The sequence below is a fragment of the Monodelphis domestica genome, chromosome 6 (assembly GCF_027887165.1).
Source record: "Monodelphis domestica isolate mMonDom1 chromosome 6, mMonDom1.pri, whole genome shotgun sequence".
In the NCBI taxonomy this organism is placed as follows: domain Eukaryota; kingdom Metazoa; phylum Chordata; class Mammalia; order Didelphimorphia; family Didelphidae; genus Monodelphis; species Monodelphis domestica.
The window spans coordinates 266,024,778-266,037,223 of record NC_077232.1 but is presented as its reverse complement, the minus strand read 5'-3'; the positions used below and the strand labels follow the sequence as shown (position 1 = coordinate 266,037,223).

General features: G+C 38.2%; 1 protein-coding gene across 5 annotated transcripts in view; it reads right to left on the bottom strand.

The window, feature by feature from the left end:
- ABCG2 (ATP binding cassette subfamily G member 2 (Junior blood group)) overlaps positions 1-12,446 on the bottom strand; it is a 104,489-nt gene that overhangs the window by 36,800 nt on the left and 55,243 nt on the right. For all 5 annotated transcript variants that reach the window (XM_056803168.1, XM_056803169.1, XM_007495913.3 and 2 more), the window contains 3 exons: positions 8,104-8,256; positions 4,673-4,830; positions 2,672-2,823 (listed from right to left, as the gene is read on the bottom strand). In XM_056803168.1, coding sequence (XP_056659146.1) covers positions 2,672-2,823; positions 4,673-4,830; positions 8,104-8,256 — 463 coding nt within the window. The remainder of the gene's footprint in view (positions 1-2,671; positions 2,824-4,672; positions 4,831-8,103; positions 8,257-12,446) is intronic.

Here is a 12,446-nt window from a genome sequence, read left to right as displayed (position 1 = left end):
GACCTACCATCTCTAGGCCTGGCTCTCAATCCACTGAGCTAGCCAGCTGCCCCCTTGAATTGTATTTTGAGTACTTCCAGAGACTGAGACCAATTGGCTAGAGTTCCTAAGTTTTTGTTTGGTGTTCCTTGGTCCTCCTCTGCTCCATTTGTTCTTTGTTCTTTACTTGAACAGAAGCTGTAATTTCTTTTATCTTTTTCTGTTGCTTACTCATTTTTCCCTTCATTCCCCCTCCTTACTGTCTGTATTTTTGCTCCTCTGTTTATTTGCTGGATCTGTGATTTTGGGCTTTTCTGCCCTGAAGGGGCTTTTTCTCTGCTCTGCTGATTAACTGGATTAGGCTGATAGAGCTGATAAGTTGTATTAATGTACCCTGAGGCCAAACATTTCCCAACTGCCAGCAGAGGCTGAAGGTGAAAGTGAAGGTATGGAGGCTGAAGGTAGTTACCCTCAGTCTTCCTCTTTACTTTCTGCCAGCTGCCCAGTAAGAACCCTGAGCATCCCATGGTAGTATCAAGGTACTCTGTTGTGGTTCCAGCCTTCACCCTGGGATCACAGTCAGCTTGATTCTAGTGCAGGTCTCAGAGTACAGTAGTTGGGAGAGGGGTATTGGGATCTTTCCCTCATACCCAAGAATTTGACTTTATCTGCATACCTTCAAGTTGAATTGAGCAGGAGAAACCTGTGGCTCTGTCCTGGCTCTCTGTCCACTATTTATCCTTGCTCCTATGCTTTTCTGTCAACTCTGTGAGACTGAGCCCCTCTGCCCTCTGGAGATTTCTTCTCTGCACTATTGATAAGCTAGATTAAGCCAATTGAGCTGATCTGGAGAGCTGAAAGTGCCCTAAGGCCAAAACTTCCAAAGGTGGAGGCCTAAGATGGAAGTGTGGTAGCTGAAGGCTGTGACCATTCTGACCAGTCTGCCCTCTTCTCTGCTTCTCTCCTTCAGTTGCCTCCTTGCCAGCTATGATCAGAGTCCCAAGCTTCCCATACTTACACCTTCCTTATTTTCCTTAATCCCCAAAATTCAACCTTCTCTGCATACCTTGTAAGTTGAATCATGCAGGAGGGTCCCTCAGCTCTCTCTTCTTGTTATATTTAGTTTTCTGTCCCCCTTGAAGTCCTTTGTTTTTGATTGGTGTAGAAGGATTTTCACAGAGGAATTGACTTTTGCTGCTTTTATGCCACCATCTTGACTCCACCCCTTCTTTTTGGAATTTTTCTGTGTGAGCCTCCTTTATCAAGCTAATTGTCTTTTGATAGTTGTCTTACAACATTCTCATTTCTTTCCCCATTTTTTCCTCTACTATTCTGATTTTTAAAATAATTTTTTAGCTCTTCTATGAATTATTGATGGATTCATGTTCAATTTACATATTTTTCTTTGAGGTTTTGTTTGAAGCTATTTTGACAAAGGTGCTTTCTTTTTAACTTAGCCTTTATCTTCCCTATCACCATAGTAGCTTTTTAAGGTCAAGTTATTTTTTATTGTTAGTTCATTTTTCCAGCCTGTTTCTTGACTTTGAACCCTTTGTTAAAGTTGGACTCTATTTCTGGTGTTCAAGGGATGAGACACTGTCCTGAGCTTCAGGCTTTCTTACATTGCTGTATTCAAAGCCAGATCTGGGAGTTTGGAAGTTTTCAGTATGATCTGAGTAGAAATATGGTCACAGTTCTGGTTTACAATCTAGTACTTATTCAGGAAGAGCCCTTAACCCTTTGTAGCTATAAGCCCTATTGCTCCTCAGGTACCCTTTGTGACCTAAAATGTTCCTTTCCCTCATGGAACTAACTGCAACTCAGAAGTGAGTGTGAGCAATGGAGTTGCCAAACAGGTCCAGATCCACTATAATCACTTTCTGATGAGTTGTCCTATACCCTTACCATCTCTGGGCTGAGATCTCCAGAAGCTATTCCTGCTATTGTTGCAGCCAACCTCCAAGGTCTACAGCTTCTGTTGTCAACACATGTTCTCTGGGCCAGCTTCAACCCCCATGTACAGACCTAGCCTTATATTTAGTAAGTTGTCTTGGGCTGGAAAAATGCTCACCATGATTTTTTTAGCTCTGTTGCTCCAGAATTCAATTTTGAAATATTATTTTATAATTGTTTGGAGGGGAATGTGGAGAGAGCTTGACTAGGGGCAGTGCTTCTCCTTCTCAATTATATTGGCTTCTGGGTTAAGGAACTTTTAAGGGTTAATTTAAACTATGATTTTCACCTTATATAGTATATATACTATATGTAGTATATATGGTAATTATAGACTGTATGACATGATTCTACTGTATTTACAAAATACATGTTGGCATGAGGGGGAGGGAATATACCACAATGATTTTATCTCCCTCATTTCTACTATATAACCTGAATCAGGATTAATTATAGTAATTTTGAAGGAAGAAAGAATAGAGGATTAATAAGGGATAGCACCTTAATAGTAGTTATATTTTACTTGCATAACTGTGTTTGGGAAAAACCCATAGTAATCCCATACCACAGATTGATGACAATCTGGGAATTTTTTGTTTTATTACCACTAGTACCACTCAATTTTTTCTTTTATGATCCTGAGAATATAAACCATATCATGTGGGATTCATGTCTGGAAGGTACCTAAATCAGCTACTCCAATTATTTTCATGAGTGCATGAAAAAAAATCTACTATACCGGCATTAGCAAAGTATTCCAAGGCTTCCTGAGCAGGACCATGGAAAATCAATCTTCCAGAAGCCAATAAGGTCAGACTGTCAAACAACTTGAAGATGGAATATCGAGGCTGATGTATAGAGAAGATGATTGTTTTTCCCTGCTTAGACATCCTAAATTGAAGGTAGAAAATGGAAACAGTTAACCCAATGCAAATGTGTTTCCTTGAAGAGGATACTATTTTGAGCTTCTCTTCTAATTAATGAGAGTTTCCTCTTATCTCCTTCATACCATGCTTATTCTTTAATTTTGAAGCATATCTCACTAATAATATAAGAAAGTAAAAGCAGCTGGTTTCCAATTTTTTTAACATAAAGGTCAAGGGGTAAAATCAAAGTGATAAGAATGCACTATATTCATTGACATTTAATAATTTTGAAATTTGCTTTTTTAAAAAATTTGCTTATGATGCTTTTAATATACATTGTGTATTGTGTATTAGGGCAGCTTCTGAATCCTAAATTGTATTTATTTCCATTTGTTTACTTTCAACAGTCTCCCAGGAAAAAAGGATCAAAGGCCTAAATCAGATTCTGAGAAATTTATTTTAAATTTCTGTGCCATCAAGGAAGACTGCAATTGGAACTAGTGAAAAAAAAATGTGAAGGATGGAGGCCAAGTAGTACTAGATCTTAAATTGTACTATTAAGCGATGATCATCAAAACAATATGGTACTGACTAAGAGATAGAAGGGTGGATCAATGGAATAGACTTGGGGTAAGTGACCTCAGCACAATAAACACAAAGATCCCAGCTTTTGGGACAAGAACTCACTATTTGACAAAAATTGCTGGGAAAATTGGAAAACAGTTTGAGAGAGATTAGGTTTAGATCAACAAGAATGGGTAAATTATTTAAATATAAAGAGGGAAATTATAAGTAAATTGGGTGAGCACAGAATAGTGTACCTATCAGATCTATGGGAAAGAAAAGAATTTAAGACCAAGCAAGAGATGGAGAACATTACAAGATGTAAAATGAATAATTTCAATTATATTAAATTTAAAAGGGTTTGTACAAACAAAACCAATGCAACCAAAATTAGAAGGGAAGCAACAAACTAGGAACGTATTTTATAACAAAGGAAGGCTGCAATTATGATGACTATTTTAAGGCTAGATATAAAATTCATATAGTATTCCATATATCCTTTTACTATTTTACAAGTAATCATTTAAAACAATATTAATTACATCCCTATAATAAACCCTATACACAGCCAGTTTTTGCTCAACTAAAGTAGATTCTTCTAGTCTTCCCTTTCTCTTCATGAGGCTCTCCACAGCCAGAGCAGCTTCAGAACCTAAAGCAGAGGACCCCTGGCATGAAGTTGCACTATCAATGCTGGCACTACCACCTCTACCAGTAGTGCCTCCTGCTGCCATCTCAAGGAGCTGGGGCCAGAACCAAAGCTTGGGCTAATATGGGGTTCTGTGGTCCATTGGGAAATTTAATTTGCATAACATGAATCTATATAAAAGTGCAAACTATCTGTAATTGAAAAATTCATACAGTACCTCTACCAAAACAAATTTTTCCTATAAGATTAGTACATCAAAGATTTATTAAATACCTATCATGTGCCAAATAATGTCCAAGGGTTTGTTTGTTTGTTTTAAATCTTTACCTTTCATCCTTTAATCAATACAGTGTGTGAGTTCAAAGCAGAGGAGTGGTAAGGATTAGGCAATGGGAGTTAAGTGACTTGCCCAGGGTCACACAGCTAGGAAGCATCTGAGGTCAGATTTAGACCCAGAATCTTCCACTTTTAGACCGGGCTTTCTACCCGCTGAACCTCTGCAGGGGTTTTAACAACAAAAACCAAAAATTGCCTGCAAGAAGCTAACATTCTACATGGGGGGGGGCATTGTGTACACATGTAAATACAAAATAATTGTAGGGAGGGGGCAATAACTAACAAGTATGAGAATAAGGAAAGGCTTCTTGGGACAGCGACTTACCTCTTCAGTAGTAAAAGAACAGCATTCGCTGTACTGGAGTCTAAGCCAGTAGTGGGTTCATCCAAAAACAAGACAGATGGATCAGAAATGAGTTCCATTCCAATACTGGTCCTTTTTCTCTCTCCTCCAGATACACCACGAGAGAACGGAGTTCCTACCTAAAGCAAGAGTAAGTCATAATAAATTCAAACACTGAAGACAGTCTCAATTTGGTAAAAATCCTGTCTCAAAAAAAAGGTACAGATAGGAGAAAGAAAAGAAGAAAACATCTATTGTTTACCACATTCATAAGAGTTATTTACTTAAGGGAGGCAGCTGGATGGCTAGGCGTAGAAATGGAAGGACGAGTCTCAAATCTGGCCTAGCTGTGTGGCCTTGGGCAAGTCAATTAAACCTTTTTGCCTAGCCCTTTCCACTCTTCTGCCTTGGAACCAATTCATAGTATTGAATAAATTGGAAATTTTAAATTTTTATTTAAATTTAATTAGAATTAAAATTTTAAAAGAAAAAAAGAAAAAGAAGTACACCTTGAAGAGAGGAAAAAGCTTAACCTCAATGGATCAGAAAAAGCCTACCATGCCTATTTTTGCTTTTGTCTTTTGGGGGTTGGGGAGGTGGGCCTTGGCCCCTCAGAGAAGGTAATTGCAACCCAGTCATCTACAACAGGTACCATCAAGAAAATTCTCCTCAAACCCTTTACTCTTCAGATAATGCTATGGAATGGCTACAAATGCCCCTTGGTACATGGGCTCTATACTTGGGGCAATGGATAGCAAGAGCTTGGCTCTTACCTCTTTTTAAAAAAATCTTTACTTTCCATCTTAGAATCAACACTGTAGTAATGGTTTTAAGGCATAATAGTGGAAGAGCTAGACAACCAGGGTTAAGTGACTTGCCCAAAGAGGCCTGGATAGGAAGTGTCTTAAGCCAGGTTTGAACCTAGAATCTCCTGGATCCAGGCCTGGCTCTCAATCCACTGAGCCACCTAGCTACCCTTTCCCTTGCCTGTTTTCATTTTGGGTGGCATAGAGTCTTGCAGGATGAGTAGATAGGAATGTATTATGTATATCTCATTCTTCCTAACAAATCCATCTCTCTTCCAAATTTCCTTATTGCCATCACCAGTCTTCAATAGCTTCCAGGATCACAACTTCTGTCTCATCCCCTATGACTCACTCTCACTTGGCCTACATCTAATTGGTGGTCAAATCTTGTCATATTTACCCCCAAAACAACTCTTCCACCTGTTTTTTTCTCTATTTACACGTCTTCTTTAGGGTCTCATGGTCTGGACTAATGCAGAAGGATTCATTGGTCTCCCTGATTCAATTCTGCCCCCTTACCAACCCTTCCTCTAAAGAGCTGCCAAAGTAATCTTCTTAGAGCTCAGAATTGACCGTGGTACTCTTCTATTCAATAAACATCAGTGGTTCCCTATTCAGTTCCTTAGGTTCAAACATTATTTCCTTTTTTAGTAATCTTACCCTTTAAAAATGTGTATTTTTTATTCATAGCTGCGCTCTTTGTGGTATCAAAAAACTGGAAAATGAGGGGGTTTCCATCGAGTGGGGATTTGGCTGAACAAATTGTGGTATATGTTGGTGATGGAATACTATTGTGCTAAAAGGAATAATAAAGTGGAGGAATTCCATGGAGACTGGAACGACCTCCAGGAAGTGATGCAGAGCGAAAGGAGCAGAACCAGGAAAACATTGTACACACAGACTGATACACTGTGGTACAATCGAAGGTAATGGACTTCTCCATTAGTGGCAATGCAATGATCCAAGACAATTCTGAGGGACTTATGAGAAAGAACACTATCCACATTCAGAGAAACAACTGTGGGAGTAGAAACACAGAAGAATAAAAACATTTCCTTGATCACATGGTTCTATGGGGATATGATAGGGGATGTTGACTTAAATGATCAATCACTCTACTGCAAATATGAATAATATGGAAATAGGTTTTGAACAATAATACATGTAAAATCCAGTTGAATTGCTCATTAGCTCTGGGAACAGGGAGCAAGGAGAAGAGGGAAAGAACATCCATCATGTATCCATGGAAAAATATTCTAAATTAATTATTTAAATAAAAATGAAAAAATAAAAAAGTCTATTTTTATCTAAGATTTATAGTGGATGTAACTATTAGCATAGTAATAAATGTCCATAACTTCTAAATAAATAAACACATTGGCATATGATCTCACAAATTTGTTATGGATAGGACAAGAAATTGAAAAAGTTTGAAGCTTACTAGTCTAGACTATGAGACTGTAAATTTCTTAAGGAGTAAGATTATGCCTTTGAATGCTTTACTCTATAGCAGTGATGGTGAACCTTTTAGAGACAGAGTGCTTAGCCCTGCTCCACCACCACCACCCCTCAGACTGAGTGCTATGACCACTCCCACCAGAGATCAAGTGTGGCAAACCTCCACCTCACCTATCACCACCCCCCCCCCTTACCCACACAGGGGAGAGGAATTGCTCCCATTGGCTGCTGGACAGAGGGATAGGGGAAGTGAAGAATGTCCTCAGGTACATGGAGGAGAGGGGGAGGGGAGCAGCTCTGCCCCTCTGACTTTCTATTAAAGAACTCTGGTGGGTGACAGCAGGCATCCTTTTGGCACCCGTGCCCTAGGTTCATCATCACTGCTCTATAGCAGCCACCTAACTCTAGGCATGAGTTATTTTTTAGTAACTTATAGAGAAGAATATAGGAATACACAGAGATAAGAAAGGGAGAAAGGAATTGGAGGAAGTGAGATTGACCTAAAACAAAGGGAAGTTCATAACAAAACAAAAATTAATAATCATAAAGTAACTCTTAGAGACATAAACCTAAGACATTTGATGTAAAAGACAACAGAGTCAAGAAGCCATCAGGAATTCATATCATTAAAAAGGAATAAAAATCTACTCTTTGTTAACTTTGACAATGGTGATGTCATGGATACTGGAGATACACGTAAATCTCATTATTATCTATGATTTTAATCTCCTTAATAAAATTGTTCTTACTACTCACTGTCATTGAAACATCACACAAAGATGTAATGTGATAAAGCGTAAACACAAGTGCTATACATTATTATCATTATTTAACCTCTTTGTATTCCAGCTTTCTTATTTGAAAAATAAGGACAAATTTGTTCCCCTTACAGGCCAAGGTTGATATGAGGAAAATCTAAAAGCATTATATAAATGCGAATTATAATCACTAGTACTATAGCCTTACATGTTAATTAAAATTTTGATTTTAATATTATATAATAACTATCCATTTTATAAACTGGAATAAGTCATTTAAGAAGATCATATAGATTGTGTCACAAAAAGTCTAACTAAAAATAATGTAACTCTATAGATCGCATAACATTTGGTATTGACCATTTTCAGATTATCAGCTTGTAACCATTACCTTGGAGTCAGCTACTTTCTCCAAACCTAGCTCCTTGATAACCTTGTCAATTCGTTCATTCTTCTCATGGCTCTTCATGCTTGTGGGAAGTCGAAGTGCTGCTGAAAACTGTAAATTTTCTCTTACTGTGAGAGTGCCCATCACAACATCATCCTTATAAAAAAATGGATATTTGAAATTAATATCAGGGTTGTACTTCCCTCGGTTCCACAACTAATCAAAACTTACCATAGCTCCCAAAGTGTTAGCAGAAAGGACAAACAACCTAGAGTGCTTTATTGCTAAGTTGTCTTATTTACTCTTACTGTGCTCTGCATACTGGAGTCAGTATGGCATATAATATGCACCAGACCAACACTTTTTATTGAATCGTTTAACTTACTTACTCCCAAAGGAATGAATTTATCTTATAGAAAGAATGAATTTTAAAATGTCAACACGGCATCTAGTTTGAGATGTCTGAAAAGCAGTTGGAGATAGGTGAGTCTGGAGGCTGGGGAAGGATGTGGCTGGACAAGTAGACAAGAATAGGAAGGGGAAAAGGGTAAATTATTTCAGTTTTGAACATACTGAGTATAAGATGTGAACAGGATCTTTAACTTAAGATGCCTAAACAGCAGTTGGAAATGGGAGTTGAGAAAGGAAATGGCTGGACAAGTAGACTTGAGCGTCTTCTGCACTGAAAGGATAGTAGCAAATATTTGGGATTTTCTTGGCAAAAAACCTGGACTGGTTAGCCATTTCCTTCTCCAATTCATTTTACAGGTGAGGTAACTGAAACAAATCTGCCTAGGGCAACTCAGTTAGTAAACAACTGAGGCCAGATTTGAATCTAGGAAGACGAGTCTTCTTGACTTCAGGTGCCATCTATCTGCACCCCCAACACACATATATAGCATGAATATTAAGTTAATAAATAAAAATATATAGAAAATAGTTAAATATAAGGCCGTTCTAGAGAGACGGTTCTAAAAGGGGGCAGGGTAGGAAGGAGAGAAATCAGGAGTGGCTTCATGCAGTAAATGGTGGTTGAGCTGCAGAGATGAGGCAGAGGTAAGGAGGAAGTTGATTCCAGCAATAGGAGAAAGATAGGATCAGCAAAGTTCTCCTGAAGAATATAGCACCAGAGTTTTACTTTGAAGGAAGCGGGGTTCTATAAAGTGGAGGTTAGAAGAGAAAATAGCCTGTAGGTGGGGAATACCATATAATGCTATGAATAGGCTGGTAGGTAGAAAGTTTGAGAGAAAGTAAGAAGTGATCAGTCTTCAAAAAGAAAGCGAAGATTTGAACATTATTTGCTAGTTAAAGCAGATGCCCAGGTTGTGATCCCCAAATGGCTGAGACGGTAGTGACACAGGAGACTAGGCAAGTCTAGAAGAGGGATGGGTTTTAGGGAAAAGATAATGAGTTCTGCTTTGAGCCTGCTGAATTTGAAATGCCTATGGAACACCCAGTTCAAAATGTCCACTGGGTGATATGCGACTAGCTCAGGACACAAGTACCAGATGAAAAAATGTGGGAATCATCTATATAAAGGGGATAATTAAACCCTAGGAGCTGATGAGATCATCACATGAGATAATATAGAAGGAAAAGAGAACAGGTCCAAGGACAAGGTCTTAGGGGACATCCACCGTTAAGAGACAGAACATGGTTGATGATCCAGCAAGAGACTACTCCACCGTGGTCAGACAGTAGAGATATTTAAAAGAGAGTAATAGCATGAGAACCCATGAGGGAAGAGACACACTGATCAACATTACGAAATGCTGCAGAGGTCATCAATCAGGCACAAAGGCCACTAGATCACTAGTAACTTTGGAGTGGGCAGTTTTGATGGAATAAAGACAGAAGCCAACTTGCAAAGTTTGGAAGAGAGAAGAAAGGAAGTGGAGATACCAAGTATGGAGTTTTTTCAAGTCAAGAAGGGAAAAGACCTACAGAACAAACAGCAAAGATATAAGACCAAATGAGGGTTCGTAAGGATAGGAGGGACACGGGCATGTTTGTAGGCAATAGATATGAAAGGACTGAAGAGAGTAGGGATAAAAGGGCAATTTCCCTTGTAGAATAAAGGAAAGCATGGGGTCATAAGTACATGTAGTGGGGACTGGCTTTGCCCAAAATGGTGGCATTTTGAATCAGATATCTGAACACATGAGGAGATAATGAGAGAAGAGATGGGTTGAAGGGAGAGCTCCTGACTAATGACTTTAAATTATTTTAGCAATATCCTTGGCTGAAAGGGCAGAGGATTCTGTAGGAGGCTTGAGAAGCAATGACAATGCAGACTATAAAGAATGGGAAAAGGAATTGATTTGGGAAGAACAATGTTTGCCTTGCCTTGGTGGGAGGCACATTTGAGATTGATAAAATAGCAGACCAAAGAATTTTCAGAATTGAAAAAGAAGGAAGTGGAACACCCATGGGTGATGCCAAGATCAAGGACATAACTATCTCTCTATGTAACTGATATAGAGTTGGGGAGCAGGCTGTAGTAACCGAATGGATTGTTGCTTGGTATTACAGATGTGATCTACTGTAGAATATAGCCTGTGAAATCTACTTGTTCTCTATTAGTATCATCATAGAGAATGCTGCTGGATATAAACTGTCAGAAGACTTTGCTAAAAATGGAAAAGTAGGCATATTGGTTGGTAAATATCTGTATGTCCATTTTCTTCATTATTGATAAAACATGAGGCCTTTGGTATTTTCCCTTTATTTAAATACTTTGTGTATGAATCACTTCATGTCCTCACAGTTCTGTCCCTCCTAGCATATATTTTCTCTAAGCACATTTGGTCTGAATCAGATGCTGATCCTGTCTTTGTTCTCTTGAGTGTCAGTTATCAGAGCCTACATGTAGTGGCTCAACTGTCCTTGAAGTTTTATAACAGTTTGCTATAAAAATTTTCACACGTCATTTCCATTTTCCTTGTTTGTTGTCCTCTTTCCACTTGAATTCTGAAATGACCTTGGCATGGTTTTGCTTAGTTGGGTCTCATGCCAAGAAGACTCCCTTAAAATGGCTTCACCCTCTCTGCTTTGTGAAATAATATAGCTCATAATATTCCATTGTCCTTTATAAGATTTTATAAATAAGCTTATATTCTAAAATGCTCTTGCTTTTGGTTGCACCCTTTCTCCACCTGACAAAGAAGTTGGATTTTTGCTGTCTAGAGGGTCTTTTAGTCTCTTTTTGGCTTCCTAGTAACGGCAATTCATTTGTATAAAAATTTCTCTATTAAATTATTATTCATAATTAATGCAATAACACATTATTAATAGACATTACCTATTAAAAGACGTGATGATATCAACTATCTAGTACCCATTTTCCATTATCAATAACTTGTTTAATAGGTCAGGATTACATTGTTTCAACTGCATGCTACAGCCTTTTTCTTCTTATTCTATCTTCTAGCTTTGTATTATTTTTAGGTTTACACTCTCCTCTCTAGGTTTCTTTGCTTTTTTTTTAACACTACCCTCTCCTGGTTCTCCTCCTGTCTGAACTCTCCTTTTCAGTATACTCTTAACTCTACTGAAATTTGGCTTCCATCCCCAGCAATCTACAAAAAAAATCTCTCAATAGTCCTCTTCATTGAACAAATCTCTAATGGCTTTTCCCCCCATTCTCTCATCTTCTCTTATCCTCTTGGTACTATTTGAAACTCTCAATTACCTTCTCCTTCTGGTAATGCTCTCTTTCCTAAAATTTACTGTCTTGACTCTGCTGCTACTCTATCAGCTATTCCTAATGACTAGATTATAAGTTCTTCATCCTCTTAGCCCTCTTCTCTCTACATCTTACTTAGAAAACCATTCCTGTGACTTCAACAACCCTTTCCAGGCAAACGATTCTCAAACCTCAATCTCCAACACTGTCTTCTGAGCTCCACTCCTATCTGCCCTTTCAGACACACTGACATTTGCCTGTTCTCTCATATTAAAAACTAAGGATATTCTTCTCCCAGCCTCCCCTGGTCAGTAATAACCATTAGATCCTATCCATCCTGATGGCATGACATCTCTTCAATCAAACAAGAATTTAAGTGTATGCAAGAACAGTGCTGGGCATTTAACTAGAAACAGTTCCTGCTCTCTACTGTTCCAAGCTTATAGACCCTCATTATCAGACCTACACTTCTACAAAAGCTTGGTAAACTCTTCCTGTCTCTATTCTTTTCCCCTTCCAAATCTCCTCTATATTTCCGTTTAATTATCTTTATGAAAAGATCTGATCAAATAATCCTTCTGCTCAAAATCCTTTGTCTTTAGAGCCCACTAAATAAAGTTCAAACTCTTGTGTTTGATTTCAGTTTTCATATTTTTTTTAC